The sequence below is a fragment of the Arabidopsis lyrata genome (assembly GCF_000004255.2).
Source record: "Arabidopsis lyrata subsp. lyrata unplaced genomic scaffold ARALYscaffold_3, whole genome shotgun sequence".
NCBI classification, from domain to species: Eukaryota; Viridiplantae; Streptophyta; class Magnoliopsida; order Brassicales; family Brassicaceae; genus Arabidopsis; species Arabidopsis lyrata.
This window is the reverse complement of record NW_003302553.1, coordinates 10,994,253-11,013,648: the sequence shown is the minus strand read 5'-3', so window position 1 is coordinate 11,013,648 and position 19,396 is coordinate 10,994,253. Positions and strand designations below refer to the sequence as shown.

Here is a 19,396-nt window from a genome sequence, read left to right as displayed (position 1 = left end):
TCCTTCACCTTCTTCTTTATGCTCTTTATGGACACTTCCCTCTCTGCGTAGAATCCTGGCGAACGGCTATAATTGTACATCGCTGGAGATCTCCTGCACACTTGCCTCCAATAATCTGCAAATTTATTAATAAATCGCAGTATCTGGGACTCGAACCCCAGACTTCTGGGTGTAGAAGCATTAATTAACTCTTGTTCAACCAATAGGCCAAGGGGCTTCCACAATTCACTTCTTTACATAACAATTATAACTTGAGTAACAAAAATAATAATACATTTTTCTCTTGTCCTTCTATTTTCTGTATTTCAATCTTTCTTTATTATTCATATTTATATCTATCATAAATTAAACTCATACTTAAAACAATATTTTGTCATAATCCTGCATTTTTGGAATATGGAGGGGTTAACTTGCAAATCATAAACATTTGAAGGATCTAAAAACAAAACAATGACAATTATCCCCTGTTCTATACACAATTATTATTTCGAACATCATCCAGTTAAACCCCTCCACGTGTATAGTCGAAGACTTTTCCTCTTTAGCACCTGTGAGCTGACAAATGCACGTCACCTTCATCTCCAGTCTCTCACTTTCTTATCCAAAATTCACTACCAATACCTTCCTCCACCTTCAATCTCCGCGGCTTTTTGCTTTGCTGCGTAACAATGGCGGTTTTCGGTGGCGCTACTACATTGGGTTCTGTATCTTTCTCTTCTCATTCTCTTTGATGACGGTTCAATTAAACGGTTACAATTTTATTTAAATACAATATTAAATCATAATCCAACATTTTTGGAATATGGAGGGGTTAACTTGCAAATCATAAATAGTTTAAGGATCTAAAAAACAAACTGACAATTATCCCCTGTTGCTAGACACATTTAGAATCACGGACATCATCCAGTTAAACCCCTCCACGTGTATAATCGAAGACTTTTCCTCTTTAGCACCTGTGAGCTGACAAATGCCACGTCACCTTCATCTCCAGTCTCTCACTTTCTTATCCAAAAACCATTGCCATTACTCACCTTCAATCTCCGCGGCTTTTTGCTCTGCCGCGTAACAATGGCAGTTTTCGGTGGCGCTACTACATTGGGTTCTGTATCTTTCTCTTCTCATCTCTTCGACCAACAATCTTGTTTCCTCTCTTGCCCACTTAGACTCCTCCCTTCCTCTTCCTCATCCTCTTCTCCGTCACATAGAAACCCTCTCCTCTGCATTGTCAAATCATTCTCAAGCTCCGCCACCGCGGATACAGATAGAAACTCCGATCAATCAGCCTCTTCCTCCGTCCTCTCCGCCTCCAATTCTCTTCTCCGAGACACCTCCAATGATGCTGCTGGACCCAGTGATTGGAAAACGGCAAAAGCTTATTGCAAAAGTGGTGATACATTTGAAGGTGAAGTTGAAGGCTTTAATGGTGGTGGCTTACTTATTCGTTTCCATTCTCTTGTGGGATTTCTTCCTTATCCACAATTAAGTCCTTCACGTTCTTGTAAAGGTATCAAAGTCCTTAAAGTTTCAATTTTTACAATGATGGTTTGTGTTTTTCTTACTGTTGTGTTGTGTTCTGTGAAGAGCCTCAGAAAAGTATTCATGAAATAGCTAAGACTTTGGTTGGTTCTAAACTTCCTGTGAAGGTAAAGTTTTCTCTTTTGCATTGTTTTGTGATTTCTCTAATGTGTGTATGATTGAGGTAAATCTTTATATTAGGTTGTTCAAGCTGATGAGGAAAATAGAAAGTTGATTTTATCTGAGAAGTTAGCATTATGGCCAAAGTATTCACAAAACGTTAGTGTTGGAGATGTGTTTACTGGAAGAGTAGGTTCTGTTGAAGACTATGGTGCCTTTATCCACTTGCGTTTCGATGATGGTATATTTGATTTTATCGACATTTCTTGATTGTTTCTTCTTGTTCTGAGCTTGTGACATTGGTGAAATATGTGGTGTTTGTATAGGTCTTTATCATTTAACCGGATTAGTGCATGTCTCTGAAGTATCGTGGGATTACGTTCAAGATGTTAGGGATGTACTACGCGATGGTGATGAGGTTCGGGTTATAGTCACGAATATTGACAAGTGAGTTTCTTCTTTTAGTTACTGAATTTGATTAGTCATGATATAGTTTTTAATCAAGAATTGTTCCAATGCAGAGAGAAATCAAGGATTACACTATCTATCAAACAACTAGAAGATGATCCTCTTCTAGAAACATTAGACAAAGTGATTTTGAAGGTAAAACAATGTGAATGAATGTGTTTCTGTCTCTTGTGGGTGTTTAGTGATTTATAATAGATCATTGAATATTGTTACAGGACAGCTCTAGTGGATCTCCTTCGCTAAGTTCGAACAATGGGGATACAATCGAACCTCTTCCAGGGCTAGAAACAATACTTGAAGAACTTTTAAAGGAAGATGGGTATATTTCAAAACAAATTTCTTTACTATTGCAATCCTAATCAGCTCTTCATCCGCTTATTACAAGAGAACTTTGACTAGGATCACCTCTAGTCTACTAGACCGTGTTGTTCGTTCTGTGAATGTCCAGATTGGTTCACTCCTGGTTTTGCAATCGATATAAACATATCAATAGCTATTACTGGCTGATACTTTTTGTGAACCATGATGAGTTGTATATTGTTAATTTGCATTAGTTTGATTCTATGTTTCAGGCATAACCATCTAAAGATGGAAGAACATTCCGGTTCCATTGTGTAAACTAAATCTTGATCAATCCTCCTTTTCATTTCTACGTTGCAGAATAGAAGCTGTGAAAATCAACCGGCAAGGATTTGAGAAAAGAGTAGTTTCACAAGACCTACAACTTTGGCTCTCAAATGTGAGTTCTGTTTTTGTTTTTCCAAAATTCACATAAGAATAAACAATGCTAAAAACTCATTCGATACGCCTATTTCACACAGACACCACCTTCTGATGGGAAGTTTGTTCTTCTTGCCCGTGCTGGAAGACAGGTCAATCTCAGAAGCTATCCATTTGTGACCATAGATAGAGTTGTCCTTGGTCTGATACAAGTAAATACGTTAACATTTCAGGTGCAAGAGATACACTTGACGACGTTTCTGGAACAAGGAGGAATCAAGAAAGCACTTCAGCATGTACTAGAACGTGTCCCCTAAGAACCCTAAAGAGACTTGCTTCTCATCCCTATGTCCAGCTCTTGGCAATATAACTTCAAGTGGAGCAGGCAAGTAGGCAACTACTTCAGAATATGCTTAAAAGGCAAAAATGCAAATTCATTTGTATCATCATTATATGTCACACATAACACAAACTTATGAAAATATGTGTATACTCGATGTTTTTAGTTACACATTATAAACTTCATTAACATACAAAACAATATAATTGCAATCACTTGATTAATAACAAATAATTCATGAAATTCAAGATCTAAAACCTTCTCAAGTCAATAATTGACTTTTTTGACACCATGTTTTGGTAAGTACTATCTTATAAAATAGTCTCTTAACCAAGAATAATCAAACATGATAATTAAAATCAATTTTATCCTTTTGTTTGTTTTCTCTCCCACAACTTTCCTGTCTCTGCCATGCACATGCTCTCTCTCTTTCTTCTCTCTCTTATTCTCACTCCAATGATTACAGAGGCCAGCCTAAGCAGCCTACCCACTTTCACCATCTAAATGTTCCCACATTAACATAAACACACGTAAGATACTTCTCCTTTTGAACTGTAAGATTCACTCTTTTTTAATTTCTTAAATTTTCTTATCATTACTTTCTCTTTTTTTGTCATTTTCTCTTAAACCTTCTTCTTCTTCTTCCTTTTCTCTGATCAGTAAAAAAAGTCACCGCCTCTCTTTCCTCTTCCCCTAATTGATCAATCATGCTTCTTCATTTCTAGTTCTCTTCCTGACTCATTTCCCTCATTAGATCTTCTTCTTCACTAAACCCATAATTGGAAAAAGCTTTTTTTGCTTACATTTCAGTAAAAAATCATCACTTTGATTGAAGAAACACACATAAAGTTTGTCTTTTTACTTCTCAATTTGGTTGTTTCCACTCAGTTTCAATCTTGCTTTCTGATTCAAATTCTGGGTTTTCTTCAGAATTCCCAGAGAAGTTGTTGAAAATTTTCACTTTTTTGAGTCACAAAAGTTTTAGTCTTTTAGATGAACATGGACAAGGAAACAGAGCAAACCCTAAATTACTTACCTTTGGGTCAGAGCGATCCCTTTGGCAATGGCAATGATGGAACTATCGGAGATTTCCTTGGAAGATACTGCAACAACCCTCAAGAGATTTCACCGTTAACTCTACAATCTTTCTCTCTGAATTCTCAGATCTCTGAGAATTTCCCAATCTCTGGTGGAATCCGATTCCCTCCGTATCCAGGTCAATTTGGATCCGATCGAGAATTTGGGGTTCTTGGGTCACAACCAACAACGCAAGAGAGTAACAAAAGCTCGTTGTTGGATCCAGATTCAGTTTCGGATCGAGTTCACACCACGAAATCTAACTCCAGGAAGAGGAAATCGATTCCTAGTGGTAATGGCAAGGAGTCTCCAGCTTCTTCCTCTCTCACAGCTTCCAATTCAAAGGTTTTGATTCATTATCTCTCTTGCTCTAATTCAAAAATGTAGACTTTAAGAAACTGTAGCGATATGTGTAAGAAAGTTTGTGTTTTGTGGAGACTTTATCTATAGACCTTTTAGTGTGTTTCTTGATGTTCTTGGTTTTGGGAATTATGATTAGGTTTCAGGAGAGAATGGTGGATCTAAAGGTGGGAAGAGAAGTAAGCAGGATGAGGCTGGGAGTAGTAAAAACGGAGTAGAGAAGTGCGATAGTAAAGGCGACAATAAGGACGATGCTAAGCCTCCTGAGGCGCCTAAAGATTATATTCATGTTAGAGCTAGAAGGGGTCAAGCAACTGATAGCCATAGTCTTGCCGAAAGAGTACTAAACACCTTCGAAAACCGACTTGTTTTTTTGTTGATTTGGGGGTATTTTGATGTTTATGATGTTGATGTTTTTTCTGGTGTGTGTTTGGTATCAGGCAAGACGAGAAAAGATCAGCGAGAGAATGACGTTGCTTCAGGATCTGGTTCCTGGTTGCAACCGGATTACAGGGAAAGCGGTCATGCTTGACGAAATTATAAATTATGTGCAGTCCTTGCAGAGACAAGTTGAGGTAAGAACGTGTGTATTTCATAAATGTTATTGAAATTGGAGTTTGAATATATCTTATATCTGAAACTCGCGGTTTGTTTCTTCAGTTCTTGTCCATGAAGCTGGCTACTGTAAATCCAAGGATGGAGTTCAATGCTAATGCTGCTTTATCCACAGAGGTAAACTTCTGGTTTTGAACCTGCGATATATCATGTTACTATGATCGAATGTTCTGTATCTATAATGTGTGTGTCTGTATGTATAGATGATTCAACCTGGGGAGTCGTTAACGCAGTCTCTTTACGCAATGGCTTGCTCAGAGCAAAGACTTCCATCAGCATACTATTCCCTTGGCAAGAACATGCCCAGATTCTCAGACACACAATTCCCCTCAAACGATGGATTTGTTCAAGCTGAGGTAATTAGTAGCTAATGTCGAATTCTAGAAACTCGTTTGAGTGTATCGTAAACTCAAATCCTTTTGTGTTTGTGATTCATTTCAGACACCGGGATTCTGGGAAAATAATGACCTGCAAAGCATTGTTCAAATGGGTTTTGGAGATATCCAGCAACAGAGCAACAACAACAACTGTAAGAAAAATAAGAATCCAAGTCGAAACTTTGGAAACATCTCTTATGTTGTTAAGTCTCTTATCTTTTATGTTTCAGGTTCTGAGCCAACGCTTCAGATGAAGCTTGAGCCATAGGTCTGATCAAAGATGTTTACGGTTATTATCTCTGTTGTACATACAGAAACCAAGTAGTGATGAGTAACGGAGTGAAACATATTGGAATTTTTATGTTTACTATCGTTTCTTCTTTGCTTGTGCATCTGTTGATTTCTTCTCAACCTAAAACAAAAACAAGGAAACTTCATCATATTAAGTATGTATGTAAAAAAATGACAAGAACTTTTCTCTGTACTATTTACAGTTGTTATGTATTATGATTCCTCAGCTTGTAAGAAACTGGAATAAATTGGTTCACTTCTTTATATTCTTTTCACATTTTTTTACCAAACAAGATTGAAAGTACAGAAGTTTTCTCTTTGGATTCGTAGATGTAAACGATTGACATGCATGAAGACTCATGGTGTGTCGAATCTTGTTGCATTTTAAGGCACCTTAAGCCAAGTTCGAGAAGAAAAACTTCATTATTAGTCGAGAAATATAAGAATGAACAATGAATTTAAGGCTTTGAAAATTAGAGTCTTAATCTACTCGTTCTCATTTTGCCTCCCTCCTCCTGCGTTAAAGCGAATTAAGTCTCGACATGTTTTCATCATATCGAGACTTTTCCAAATCGCTTTCTTGTTTCCTTTCCCGTCCTTCAGGTTGCTTGATTTGCACTAAACTTGGAACATAAGACGACAGATCTGGCGTACATCTTTGGTCTCCAAAATCTCCAACGAGATCCAATGCCCTCAAGTATCCAGCCTCCCCAATGACAATAACTCTGTGGCGATTACGGTCATCAAAACCAAAGGCGACTTTCTTCTCCTCGTCAATGAAGAAACTTCCACTTATAAATGGAACATAACTATCAAATCCAGCTGTTGCCACTCTCAAGAACTTGCTCCACAACACCTCTTCAGTCTCAATCTTAGTCGTAATCCACAAGTCAAGCTCATATGGATTTGATTCATCGTGCTGAAGTATAACCGCAAGCTTCTCTTCTCTAACACAAGACAAAGTCGTATAATCATGATGCCCACCACTAAACGGCAGAGGCAGAAGCGGACCAAATCTCTCACTTGTAAAATCGAAACAGATTAAGCTATTGGCCAAGACTTCATCTACATCTACGTTCCTTTCAGCAGCACAAAAGTAAGTGTTTCCCTTAAGAGACACGCCAGGGTTACAAAATGCTATACGCCAATGTGGAGTGACATCAAGAGTCGTCCATAAATCAGAGTCAAAATCGTAGATTTCATACCAAAAGAACTGCTTTTCGGGTGCCTTGTAGTAATAATCTATAAACCTCAAAAACTTGTAGCTACGACAAGATTCCTTATTCACGTATCCGAGAGCGTAAATAAACCTATCCCATCCGTTTGGACGATGGGAATATCTTGGTTCGATCCACCTTGTTTGCCCCAAAAATGGATTCTGAACCACAAACCTAGAATCTTCTTTCAATATGCATAGCAATAAACCCTCGCAGTGATAGAGCTGAGATATCTTGACTTGTTTGTCAAGGCAAGTAAGTTTGCCTTTATGCTCTATAGATGGATCTCCATTAAGAACGATGCTCGTTAAATAAAGATTGTAACCCATCAACATGATCATCTGAAACTCACCTTCCTTTGCTGCGGCTTGACCAATATGCATCTTCCTAAAGCTCTGACTTTTGGATAAATCGTTCCACTTTTTGCAAGTTAATCGTACTTTTCTCATAGATTTCAAAGGAACCCTAGAGAGAATCTCCTCTACCAAATCCCTTGGAAGATTAGAGATCATCGTCTTCGTCATTGTTTCAATTTGCAACCTTTCTTCGGTTCCTCTGATTGACTGCGGTTGAAGGACGAATGCACAGAAACCCTAAATGAAGCTGGGCCAACCGTGTGCTTCATAAACTAGTTGGGCTTTTTGTGACTACATACATAAAAGGAAAGAATTTGATCAATATCTTTCATATGGGAGATGGATGAGTACAAAAAATGTATAAATTGTAAAATGAGTATGTAACACATAAGAAAGACAATGACAAAAGGAAAAGTTAGAGAATGGTGCAAGCTTTAGATCAGATCAGACCCCAACATGTCTCTTTTTCCTATACACATTACAGAAAAGAAAATGTTGTAGAAACGAAATTATATGTTGCATTGGTCAAACCCGAGAGCCAAAAGGATTCGGCGAGCTTTGACAATACATTAAACTTTTAATCCTATCTGGAGAATAGGTGCAAGCTTTAGATCTATATCTCACAGAATCAGATCAGATCTAAAGATTATATTCATGTTAGAGCTAGAAGGGGTCAAGCAACCGGTAGCCACAGTCTTGCTGAAAGAGTACTAAACACCTTTGAAAACAATTAATGACCTGAAAGCATTGTTCAAATAGGTTTTGGAGATATCCAGCAACAGAGCAACAACAACAACAACTATAAGAAAAATAAGAATCAAAGTCGTCCATCGAAACCTTTAGAACATCTCTTATGTTAACTCTTTCTGAGCCGACGCTTCAGATGGAGCTTGAACCATAGCTCTGATCAAAGATGTTTACGGTTATTATCTCTGTTGTACATACAGAAACCAAGTAGTGATGAGTAACGGAGTGAAACATATTGGAATTTTTATATATGTTTACTATCGTTTCTTCTTTCCTTGTGCATCTGTTGATCTCTTCTCAACCTAAAACAAAAACAAGAAAAATTTCATATGAAGTATGTAAAAAAATGACAAAAAACTTTTTCCGGGACATCTCTGTACTAGTTACATTTGTTATGTGTTATGATTGCTCAGCTTGTAAGAAACTGGAATAAATTTGTTCACTTCTTTATATTTTCTCTTTGGTGTGTCGAATCTTGTTGCATTTTAAGGTACCTTAAGCCAAGTTTTAGAAGAGAAAGATCGAGCGACGAACTCATTATTAGTCAAGAAAAAAAAGAATGAACCATGAACTACTTAAGGCTTTGAAAATTAGAGTCTTAATATACTCGTTCTCCTTTTGCCTCCCTCTTCCTGCATTAAAGCTCATTGATTCGCTTAGAGTGAGTCAAGTCTCAAAATGTTTTCATCATATCGACACTTTTCCAAATCGCTTTGATTTGCACTAAACTTGGAACATAAGAGCACAAATCTGTCTTACATTCTTGGTCTCCAAAATCTCTAACGAGATCGAATCCCCTAATGTATTTAGCCTCTCCAATGACAATAACTCTGTGGCGATTATCGTTATCAAAACCAATGACGATTTTCTTCTCCTCGTCAATGAAGAAAATTCCATTTATAAATGGAACATAAATACCAAATCCAGTTGCCACTCTCAAGAACCTTCTCCACGACACCTCTTCAATCTCAATCCAAAAGAAAAGCTTGTATGGATTTGATTTGTTGTAGTGAAGTAAAACCGCAAGTTTCTCTTCTCTAACACAAGACAAGGTAATATAGTCATGATGCCCATCAGTACTAAACGACAGATGCAGAAGCGGACCAAATCTCTCACTTGTAAAATCGAAACAGATTATGCTAGAGGTGAAGACTTCTTCTAAATTTGCGTTCTTTTCAGCAGCATAATCAGATTTTGGACGAGTATTTGTTGGAGCAAATACTTGCTTCGGATGAGAGGCAAGTATCAAGTCCTAAAGTCAGTTACTTGTACGGGTCAAATTGTGTCACAAGTACTCAGAAAATTAGCAAGTGCTTGCATGCCTTTACCTTCACTATTTTAATAAAGTGTTTATCCGGATTTCCCATATATTTTTCATTTCTTATCAAGTAATTTATAAACTATAAAATTTGTTTTTACAGGATTAACAAAATAAATATGTGACAAAATTAAATGTAGTGGAGCTGGAAATATTGATCAAACTTTGTCATCAAAAGCCCGACTAGATTTTCAAGCCCACGTTTGGTCTCCAGCTTTATTTAGGGCTTCTTCTTCTTGTTCAACCGCAATAGATCAGAGGAAACGAAAACAAGGGTTTTCGATTGCAGATTGAAACAGTTAAACTCCAAACGTCAGAGCTTTAGGAAGATGGACATTGGTAAAGCCTTACCTGCATCAAAGGAAGGTGAGTCTCAGATGATCGTGATGATGGGTAACAATCTTTATTTAACGAGCATTACTCTCAATGGAGAACCATCTATTGAGCAAATAGACAAACTTACTTGCCTTGACGAACAAGCCAAGATATCACAGGTCTTTGACTGCGAGGGCTTATTGCTATGCATATTGAAAGAAGATTCTAGGTTTGTGGTTCTGAATCCGTATTTGGGGCAAACAAGGTGGATCGAACCAAGATATTCCCATCGTCCATACGGATGTGACAGGTTTAGTTATGCTCTCGGATACGTGAATAAGGAATCTTGTCGTAGCTACAAGTTATTGAGGTTTATAGATTATTTCTACAATGTACCCGAAAAGCAGTTCTTTTGGTATGAAATCTATGATTTTGACTCTGATTTATGGACGACTCTTGATATATCTCCACATTGGCGTATAGCATTTTGTAACCCTGGCGTTTCTCTTAAGGGAAACACTTACTTTTGTGCTGCTGAAAGGAACGTAGATGTAAAAGAAGTCTTGGCCAATAGCTTAATCTGTTTCGATTTTACAAGTGAGAGATTTGGTCCGCTTCTGCCTCTGCCGTTTAGTGGTGGGTATCATGACTATACGACATTGTCTTGTGTTAGAGAAGAGAAGCTTGCGCTTTTACTTCAGCACGATGAATCAAATCCATATGAGCTTGACTTATGGATTACGACTAAGATTGAGACTGAAGAGGTGTTGTGGAGCAAGTTCGTGAGAGTGGCAACAGCTGGATTTGATAGTTATGTTCCATTTATAGGTGGAAGTTTCTTCATTGACGAGGAGAAGAAAGTCGCCATTGGTTTTGATGATGGGGATAATCGCCACAAAATTAACATCATTGGAGAGGCTGGATACTTCAGGGCATTGGATCTCGTTGGAGATTTTGGAGACCAAGAATGTAAGACAGATCTGTGCTCTTATGTTCCAAGTTTAGTGGAAATCAAGCAACCTGAAGGAGGAGAAAGGGAACAAGAAAGCGAATTGGAGAAGCTTCGATATGATGAAAACATGTCGAGACTTGTCTTACTTGAAGGGAATCAATGAGCAATATGCTGGAGGAGGCAAAAGGAGATAATGAGATGATGAAGACTCAATTCACAATGCCTTATGTATGTCTTTCATTTACATATTCTTCTCTTTGAACAAGATTACTCTATTATCATAAATTCTGGTTTCTTCCGAGCTTATATGCATCATGATGAAGATTTGCTAAGATGTTTTAAAACAAAATATAGTAACAGTGAAATCTATTTCTTTTCTCATATGTACAACAAATAGATATATTGGCTGCGCTATGATTTACAGAGCTGAGATTGTAGAATTAGTAACATATCTGAAGAATCTTGGAAACAGAACAATGAAAGAAACATAAAGGGACCTTAGTCTTAGCTTGTCTTGGTCTTGGCTTTGTCTAAGGCAAATTCTACTCTTAAGTCCTTTCGTAAGATCCCGTGATTGGATGATTGTATCACGTGTATTCTCTAATTCGTCTAGAGTATGCTCATACGAATGAAATGATTCTTGCTTTTTCATACCAATGAAAAGACTCGATGACGGGAACATTGATGCCAACGAGTTATTCCAATAGATTGCGTAGAATGTTAAGAGAAGGTTTGCTCATAAAGATGTTGACGGTGACGAGGTGAGTTGTGCCGTTGAAAATAAATCAAACTGTAAAATGAGTTTGTACAACATAACATAAGAAAGAGTGAAAGACATCCTTCAGATGCTTTATCTCTACTAATGTGATCAATCAAATCTCACAAAAAAATGTTTGAATTGTAAAATGAGTTTGTAGCACATAAGAAATACAATGAAAAGAGTACAAGCTTTAGATCTATATCTCACAGAATCAGATCAGACCTCAACATGTCTTTCTTTTTCCTATACACATTAAAGAAAAGAAATCGTTGTGGAAACGAAATTATATGTTGCATCGGTCATACCCCGAGAACCAAGAGGGTTCAGCGAGCTTTGACAACTCTTCGTCTTTCTTGTAAAATGGCTCGAACTCTTCTCTCCATTGGTGATCACCATCACTAGCTGATGGTTCATCATATTTAGCCATATCATCGCCATTACAAGAAGCTTGCAAAGATTCTATGGGATTTTGTGGCTCTGTTATTTGTTGTTGGTTTACAGTGCTGATTTCGGTTTCGTATTTCCTCTTCAACTTGTCCATCTTTTTATATGCTTCTGCTGCTTCATACTCTGCATCCATTGCCCTTTTCTGTGGATACACAAGCAAAAAAGGTTAATAAGAGTCAAATGATAGGATTAATAACTGAAAAATGGCAGGTATGGGTACCTGTGCAAATGTCAATCCTTCTTCAGCTTCTTTAAGTCGAACAAGTAACTCTCCTGCTGCTTGAACAGCTTCAGCAGTATCTCTTAGTTGTGACTGGAGACTCTTGTTTTCATCCCTGAAGTATTGTGCCTCCTTCTCTCTTTGCACTTTCAAAGCTGAAATTTCTGCTGCAAGTGCGTTTATGAATCTAGACTCAGCTCCCTTGACTCCTGCTCTGGCTGCTGCTTTTTTTACATCATCTATTCCTTCTCGAATCCTCCTATGCCTTGCAAGCAATTGGATATGCTTCTCTTCCAGGTCTGCATACTGTTCAATCATCCGTGCATGACCCTGCATCGCCATTTGCATTGCTTCTGTCAACTCTTCAGCACACCTTTTCTCTGTATCCAGTTCACGTTTCTGCTTTTCCATTAGCAATCTATTGGTATCAAGCTCGGTTCTCAATTCTTCAGCAAGAGAGATCCAGTTGCTCTCTGCTTCAGTCCAACGAAGTCTTTCCTGTTCTAGTGTCTTCTCAGGACACTCGTCCACTGACTCAGGAATGGTATTAAGTGGTGAAGCTTGGTCACGGTCACAAGCGTATGTTAGCTTAAGCAGGGAACCTCTTTTCCGAGCAGATGTAAGAGAAGAGTCAGTGTAACATTGTAGCTGCGCCTTTAAATCGTGAATCTCTTCTAATAATACTTCCCTTTCTCCCATATCACCGTAGAAGTTCTTGAAACTTTCGAGCTCTTCTTGCACTCGTTTCAACTCAATCCTCGTCTGCAATACTTCGGGGTGGTTCTCATACATGTCCTTCAGAAGCTGCACAAATTATATGTAAGAAAACATTTCTGCAATGATTCAATAAACTTCTAAATAATGGTAACCCAAAAATTTACCTTATGCTCATGCATGAGTGATGCAAATTCTTCATCCAGGAAATCATCTTTAGACAACACGCCATCCATGAGACTTTCAAGTCGAGCAATCTTGTCCTCCCTTGTTTGTCCTATGATGGCATTGCACTCTCTCTCATGCTTGTACTGTTGCACCTGTTTAATTTCCCATAGATGATTAAAAAGGTTTCCTTTATACGTCGAAAGTAGAGAAGCTGACCAACAGAACATAAGCAAGGATCATACCAGCCGATTAAGCTGTGATATTTCAGATGCTTGCTTAGTGCAGACCTCCTCCATAGCCATTTCTCTTCTGATAGACCCTGCTAGAACCTTTTCCACTGCCTGTAAGGTGCAGAAAACTCATATCATATTATTACACTATACAATTGTGGAACGAAATGCTCCAAATGAAAGCCACAATTCTTACTTTAGGAACTTGGAAATTGGACTTTTCTGAACCTTCTGAGTTGTCAATAGGTACTAACTGAAGATTAGAAGTGTCACTTATTTCTTGGGCATCACATTCTGCTCTGCATTTACATTTACTGCACAGTACTTCTTTGGGGTTGTCTTCCGCTACAGTATCACCTTCTGGATAAGTTTGAACACCTACATCAGCCTTACTTAAAACGGTTGAGGGCTTGCATTCTAGAGCTTTGTAGGACAATCTGAATGTCGATCGTCTATGAGCTGTACTCTGCCGGTATGAGTCAAGAAGTTTCATGCCTCTGTGAAGGCTAGCTGCCAATTGCCTAGTTGGCACAGGAAAAGCTTCACTTTTCTTTGTAGACAAAGCACTATATAGGTTTAACACCTCTGTGGACATAGCCGGAGAAGGTTCCACAACTTCTTTAGTTAACTGGTTTGCTCTCTCAATATTTTTTTGTGATGCGGTGGACATTGATGTTGTCCTCAAGCTTTTCCTGCTATTTCTGATCTTAGGAGAGGCGCTCTCAGTGGGAGGTATTAGTCCAGGAGAAACACTTACTGGAGATATGCTAAGGCAAGGCGACACAGGATTTACTGAGACCTGTTCTGTATCATTTGATGTATCAGATACTGCTACAATTGCAGAAACATCAGCTTCTAGAACCAAGTCTTGGCATGATGGAATGTTCTCCGCCTTGCTTGGTGAATTTCCCTGGTTTGTGTCGCTAATACAAGAATTAAGAGAATTTTTTATGGAAGCAGGCTGTACACTAGAACCATCATCCATAGTTTGCACGGCCGCTTTGATCTGATTTGTTGAGATTCTAGTTTCTGCCACAGATAACGCATTATCAGTCTCTGACCCATTGTTCTCAGTTTGGCAACACGCATCCTCCATGTTAACATCTGTATCTTCAGGAAACTGCTTTCCTGTAGATGATTGGACATCAGATGATCTAAGGTGGGAGGTTTTGTAAGATTCATCCTTCAGGGCCACTGTCTGTAATGATGAATTTATTTTCTCTACTCTGCTCATGTCCTGATTGTTGTCCTCGGCAGGTGGAGACAAGCCCATTTGAGCACAAAGCCTTTCAACAGCCTCCTCGTCAATTTCCATCTCAGTGTCCCCATCATCATCTCCATTTGGTAATGACTTTGGATGACCCAGGCCAAAGCTTCTTAACAAACTCAGACTTCTACGCGCATTCCAGGAAGTGGTATAAGCTGCATTTGGGTTTGTTGGGTTGTTTCCATTATTATCCTTCACCCTTTGCAGTTCATCCTGCACAGTTTACATTAGAAGTTACATTCACGTTTGTTTTTGCATTTTGTGAGATAATCCAAAGGATGCATACCCTCAGCTGGCGTATCACTTCCCGCAAGAAATTTACATCATCTTGCATTACTTCATTGACAACTGCCTTGTTCTGTATCGCCTTTGCACGCTGAGCAAATCTCAAGGTGCTGAAGGTTTCATTCCTACAACTGCAATTTAAGAGGCAATTTTATTTAGCAGAAAAGTGGAGGGAGGGTAGAATATATTCTGAAAGAGAAATTCGGGTTCTTGATTAACCTTTGCGAGGGAGAAACTGCACAAACCATAGCTAATTTTGCATTCCCACCTAGAGACTCTTGTAATAGAAATGTCAACCTGGAATCTCTATAGGGTATATGTCTTTGCTTCCCTGTTTGTGAAATTTCTGCTAGAATGTTGATCAAATTCCTGTAAGTAAAAAAACTTGTAAGGTTTACACTTATCTACAATTCTCAGTTTCAGACTGTATAGCATCACATCTGTAAAATGTCAAGATAAAACATCTGGCATAAAAGTCAGATTACGACCATCATTTTCAAATTGTGTTTTCTTTTCCCCTAAGTTTTAGTCCAGATTCAAATGCATGCTATACTCTCGATACAAAAACAAAAATGCAGTATTAACTGGAAAAGAAAATCAATAAGCAGCCTATAATGTAGACTATTCTGATCTTACCCAAGTTGGGAAAGTGATCGATTTATATTCCCAGCTTCCTTCAAACGATCGCCTGCTGCACCGGTTAATTTTTGCCTTTCTGAACCAGCCAGATCAACAAGATTGATTCTACTTGTTTTGAAGCTGCTTAAACCATCTGCAACACTCTGTTACATATTACATTCAAATACAGTTAGATATAGATTACATCACCTCATAATAACATTAACAAAATAATTTCTACACTAGTAAGCATCTGAGCCTCATAGCCTATTCTTAAAACCTTGCAGTTGCTAGTTAATAGGAACAATAAAATAAAGGAGAACAGCCCACCTTGCAGTGGGACTCGACAACACAAGTAAATACACAATGCGACCTTGAACTCTCTGCGTTTACACTTGTTGCACCAGTCCTTCTGTTTGCCAAGCCCTGCACAAGTTTCAGATGGAAGCTTACTATTGAAGATACACATTTCAAATCAAAGCAACAAAATAGTTCAGATCGACTATACTGCAAGACTTTGACACAATTTGGCGGTATATAGATCTTATTCCAATACACAGTATTTGCAATTCCTGTAGGGTAGACACTTTTTTCTTACAACAAACCATAGTTATGCATTCCATATTTTAAAAGTTTAGGAGTAATATAATAATATCACACCTAGGAAACACAAGTGTATGTACGTTTTGAGAAATTACTCTTAAAATCTTTCAAAGTAGAAGGGGGATTGATTTCCAAAGAAGAATATGAAATAAAACGATATAACAAACCTTAACCAGAAGCTTTGACAAATCCTTCAAGTTTTTCACGTACTCCTCAGTCAGATTTTCAACATAAACACCGGATTTGACATCTTCTCTAATCTGGTGCCATATTAATTAAAAAATGATGAATCCAGGTTCTTTTTCCTTACAAAATGTAAAACAAGTTGAAGTTACAAGTTCCTTTTACCATCAGGTTTCTTTGGCTCGGATCCAAAAGATCTGTTATTTGTTCGTTGTATATCTGCAATGAAAGATGGGAAAGGGAACCATGTATATCAAGCTTTGAAAAATGAAAACATCAAACGCAGCCAAACTATAGTAAAACCACTCATCGAACCTCGAGAAACGAACAGCGGCACTGGTACTTTAGCTGCCTTTCAGCATGCTTTGCTTGCTCCTGCAAACAAAAGAAATCAACTTTTGAATGTGCTGCCTCTCTCACATAATGAAACAGACTGAAAGTAAACAACACGAAGCATCACCTCACTGAGACGGGCGAAGAGCAATTCAAAGACACGTGGTGTCAAACCTCTTTGGTCACCACTAAGGTGCTCTTCCAACAATCCATTGGCAGGACCCCACATGGTATATGTTTTCCCACTACCAGTCTGATGAAAAATGTTATCAGAAGTTCAAACTACAATCATATGGTTTAAGGAATAAATGAAAAATGATGACTACCTGTCCATAGGCAAAAACAGAACTGTTAAATCCGGCCAGACAGTTTTCTACAAGAGGGGCTCCCACAAGCTGAAAGATCTCATCCTGCAAATAATACAAGAAAGATAAAGACTTGTTAGCCTATATAAATCATGAGACAACATAGTATAATGAAACCCCAATCTCGAAAACTAAATTCTTGCCTGTGTTGACTCTGGGTCAGCAATCGAATCGAATGTGAAAGTCTGTTCATTAATAGTGAGGGCATCGTTGGAGATCTTTTTTACTATCATCTCCTCTTCCTCACCTTTGCTTGGAGGCTTCATTCTTACTATAACCTACAAAACGAGACAAAGGCTCGAACTAATCTTACCTAATAGCCAAATGAAACTAAAAAATTCTAAAAATACAAGCTATCATCTTCATTCTGTTTAGGGATTTCGGAATCTGGAACTTAGTTTGACCAATTCATCCAAAAAATTAGGGTTTTTCCTTCGAACATTCTCCAATTTCTAAGCAAGAAAAACAAAAAATCAAAAGACTCAAACTACCTTGACACCAGAGTCTGAAACCCCAGCAGCTACTCCATTTTCCCCCGCAGCCTCAGCAATTAGCTTCCGTTTAAGAGGATTAGACGACGGAGGACGCGGAGGCAAAGGACTCTTCAATTTCGCCGGAGAAGATCTATGATCAGGCAACAACGAGTTCAGATCCGGAGGTGGAGCATTCTCTTTAGCAGATCTAATCTTTCTTTGTGATTTCGATTTCGTCAAACTAGTGTTTGGCGATTGTGACTCTCCAATATCCCTCAAGACAGCGTTTCTTGGCATCATGAAATGCTTCATCTCTCTGCGATAACGAATTCGAATCCCTAAAAAAGAAGAAGAGAGGGAATAGCTAGATCTGCTTCTGCAACAATCAGTGTTTCGGGCAAAGTAACGAGGAAGAAGGGAAGAGAGAGAGTTTGAGAGAGAGCCGTTAATGGCGATAATTTTGAATTTCTAGATCGAGAACGCATTCACATGTTTGTTTATTTTATTTTATTTATCTATCTCCGTTGATCGTGAGATGATGAATCCAACGGATCAGATCAAATTAGGGCCCATGATTTTGTTCGACCGTTTGAGTTATTTATTCTTAGGATATTTTTATCCCACGTGGCACGTGGCTTTTAGATTGTGTTGGGTTGGGCTTATAAACGAAGCCCAATTACGGTAAATTCCAAATTAACAGTATTTTTTATTTCTTTTTGTAAACGCATAGCCATAAATTTATAGACCAAAACAAAATTAGATAGTTTGTATTGTATTTGTAACTATAAAGTATGGATCCATAAATTATCAGTTGAAAGTTCTTAAAGAGTAAAAAATAAAAAACTCAAGTTTGAGCTAATGATCTAATGGATTCCGGATATTGTTTTGGAATTCGATCATTAGATTTGAACTTGTGAAATCTCTTTCATATTTTACATTTCTATTTTTGCGACCTCAATTTGATCTTGCGAGTTAAACGATTCCAAGTAGGAAGTGTTTATTGGAGATAAGCAAGATGTGTATCTTGCAGACCAAGTAATATGGACCGTTAAAGTCCATTATGAAGTGAAACTCGTGAAACCCAAACCGAAGAATATTCTAGATCTCTGTATTACTTCTTGTACAAGATATTTCCTTATGTGTTTATGAAAGTTTATATTATATGGGTGTTAGCATTATGTTAATGTTGACACTATATATATGTATTTTGTATTCTCATATGAAACACAACTCAATAATATATTTTATTCAATAATATTTGACATGGTATCAGAGCTTTAGGATCAAATTTTTAGGGTTTTAGTTTAGCTTCCGCAAAGATGAAAAAAAAAGGAAAAAGAAAGAAAGAAAGAGAGGGTCGTTGGTGTTTTTTTTTGTTTTTTTTTTGTTAGTCGTTTTGGTTTTTGTCGGATGCTTTCTAGTAGTCGGGTTTAGTTTCAAGTTCGTGAGATCTTCGGTGGTGAGAGAAAGGGTTTGGTTAAGATTAGGGTTTCGGTTTTGGGAGAGGGGTTTTTAGATCTCGTTCACGGCGGTAGATCTCAGTGTTTTAGGGTTTTGGTTTAGCATGGGCTTGTTCATTTTTCCTTTGTGTCAAGTCTTTGAAGGCGTTCAGACCATTGTTAAAGTTATCAGAGCTGCGGAATGCGCTCAGAGTGTTGTTAAGTTCAGAGCTGCGGAAGGCGCTCAGATCGTTGTTTAGGTCATCAGAGCTACGAAATGTGCTTAGACCATTGTTAAAGTCGTCAAAGAGCTGCGGAAGGCGCTCAGACCATCGTTAGTCATCAGAGTTGCGGTAGGCGCTCAGACTGTTGTTCAGGTTATCGGAGCAGCAGAAAGCCGCTCAGAATGTTGTGAAGATCAAAGAGCTGCGGAAGGCGCTCAAAGAATTGTGAAGATCAAGGAGCTGCAGTGTGAAGATCAAAGCATTTGAAGGCGCTTCAAA

At 38.1% G+C, this 19,396-nt stretch overlaps 6 protein-coding genes across 6 annotated transcripts; 3 read left to right on the top strand and 3 right to left on the bottom strand.

Moving 5' to 3' along the window:
- The first annotated feature begins 1,016 nt into the window (after positions 1 to 1,016).
- On the top strand, positions 1,017 to 3,378 carry LOC9321654 (30S ribosomal protein S1). Its single transcript, XM_021031569.1, has 9 exons — positions 1,017 to 1,504; positions 1,582 to 1,643; positions 1,717 to 1,876; positions 1,962 to 2,082; positions 2,157 to 2,238; positions 2,319 to 2,422; positions 2,764 to 2,842; positions 2,925 to 2,975; positions 3,057 to 3,378. The coding sequence occupies exons 1-9, from the start codon at positions 1,069 to 1,071 to the stop codon at positions 3,138 to 3,140; spliced, it is 1,179 nt and encodes a 392-aa protein (XP_020887228.1). The 5' UTR covers positions 1,017 to 1,068; the 3' UTR covers positions 3,141 to 3,378.
- A 110-nt stretch (positions 3,379 to 3,488) lies between these two features.
- On the top strand, positions 3,489 to 6,152 carry LOC9319520 (transcription factor bHLH77). Its single transcript, XM_021031570.1, has 7 exons — positions 3,489 to 4,585; positions 4,740 to 4,940; positions 5,041 to 5,175; positions 5,261 to 5,332; positions 5,419 to 5,571; positions 5,657 to 5,744; positions 5,823 to 6,152. Exons 1-7 carry the CDS (start codon positions 4,157 to 4,159, stop codon positions 5,858 to 5,860), a joined length of 1,116 nt encoding a protein of 371 aa, XP_020887229.1. The 5' UTR covers positions 3,489 to 4,156; the 3' UTR covers positions 5,861 to 6,152.
- Positions 6,153 to 6,251: 99 nt separating this feature from the next.
- LOC9319519 (F-box protein At2g38590) lies at positions 6,252 to 8,003 on the bottom strand. Its single transcript, XM_021032995.1, has one exon. The coding sequence runs from the start codon at positions 7,622 to 7,624 to the stop codon at positions 6,404 to 6,406; it is 1,221 nt and encodes a 406-aa protein (XP_020888654.1). The 5' UTR covers positions 7,625 to 8,003; the 3' UTR covers positions 6,252 to 6,403.
- An 873-nt stretch (positions 8,004 to 8,876) lies between these two features.
- On the bottom strand, positions 8,877 to 9,570 carry LOC9321653 (F-box/kelch-repeat protein At4g33290). The gene is made up of 2 exons (XM_021032052.1): positions 9,532 to 9,570; positions 8,877 to 9,455 (listed from the first exon to the last, which is right to left on the bottom strand). The coding sequence occupies exons 1-2, from the start codon at positions 9,568 to 9,570 to the stop codon at positions 8,877 to 8,879; spliced, it is 618 nt and encodes a 205-aa protein (XP_020887711.1).
- A 94-nt stretch (positions 9,571 to 9,664) lies between these two features.
- LOC9319518 (F-box/kelch-repeat protein At4g33290) lies at positions 9,665 to 11,073 on the top strand. The gene has a single exon (XM_002885540.2). The coding sequence runs from the start codon at positions 9,851 to 9,853 to the stop codon at positions 10,949 to 10,951; it is 1,101 nt and encodes a 366-aa protein (XP_002885586.1). The 5' UTR covers positions 9,665 to 9,850; the 3' UTR covers positions 10,952 to 11,073.
- A 592-nt stretch (positions 11,074 to 11,665) lies between these two features.
- On the bottom strand, positions 11,666 to 18,004 carry LOC9321652 (kinesin-like protein KIN-12B). Its single transcript, XM_021033343.1, has 16 exons — positions 17,473 to 18,004; positions 17,125 to 17,259; positions 16,943 to 17,026; positions 16,744 to 16,869; positions 16,599 to 16,658; positions 16,449 to 16,502; positions 16,268 to 16,360; positions 15,828 to 15,923; positions 15,516 to 15,661; positions 15,099 to 15,248; positions 14,881 to 15,010; positions 13,524 to 14,807; positions 13,340 to 13,438; positions 13,097 to 13,249; positions 12,216 to 13,019; positions 11,666 to 12,137 (listed from the first exon to the last, which is right to left on the bottom strand). The coding sequence occupies exons 1-16, from the start codon at positions 17,764 to 17,766 to the stop codon at positions 11,832 to 11,834; spliced, it is 4,014 nt and encodes a 1,337-aa protein (XP_020889002.1). The 5' UTR covers positions 17,767 to 18,004; the 3' UTR covers positions 11,666 to 11,831.
- Positions 18,005 to 19,396: the final 1,392 nt, after the last annotated feature.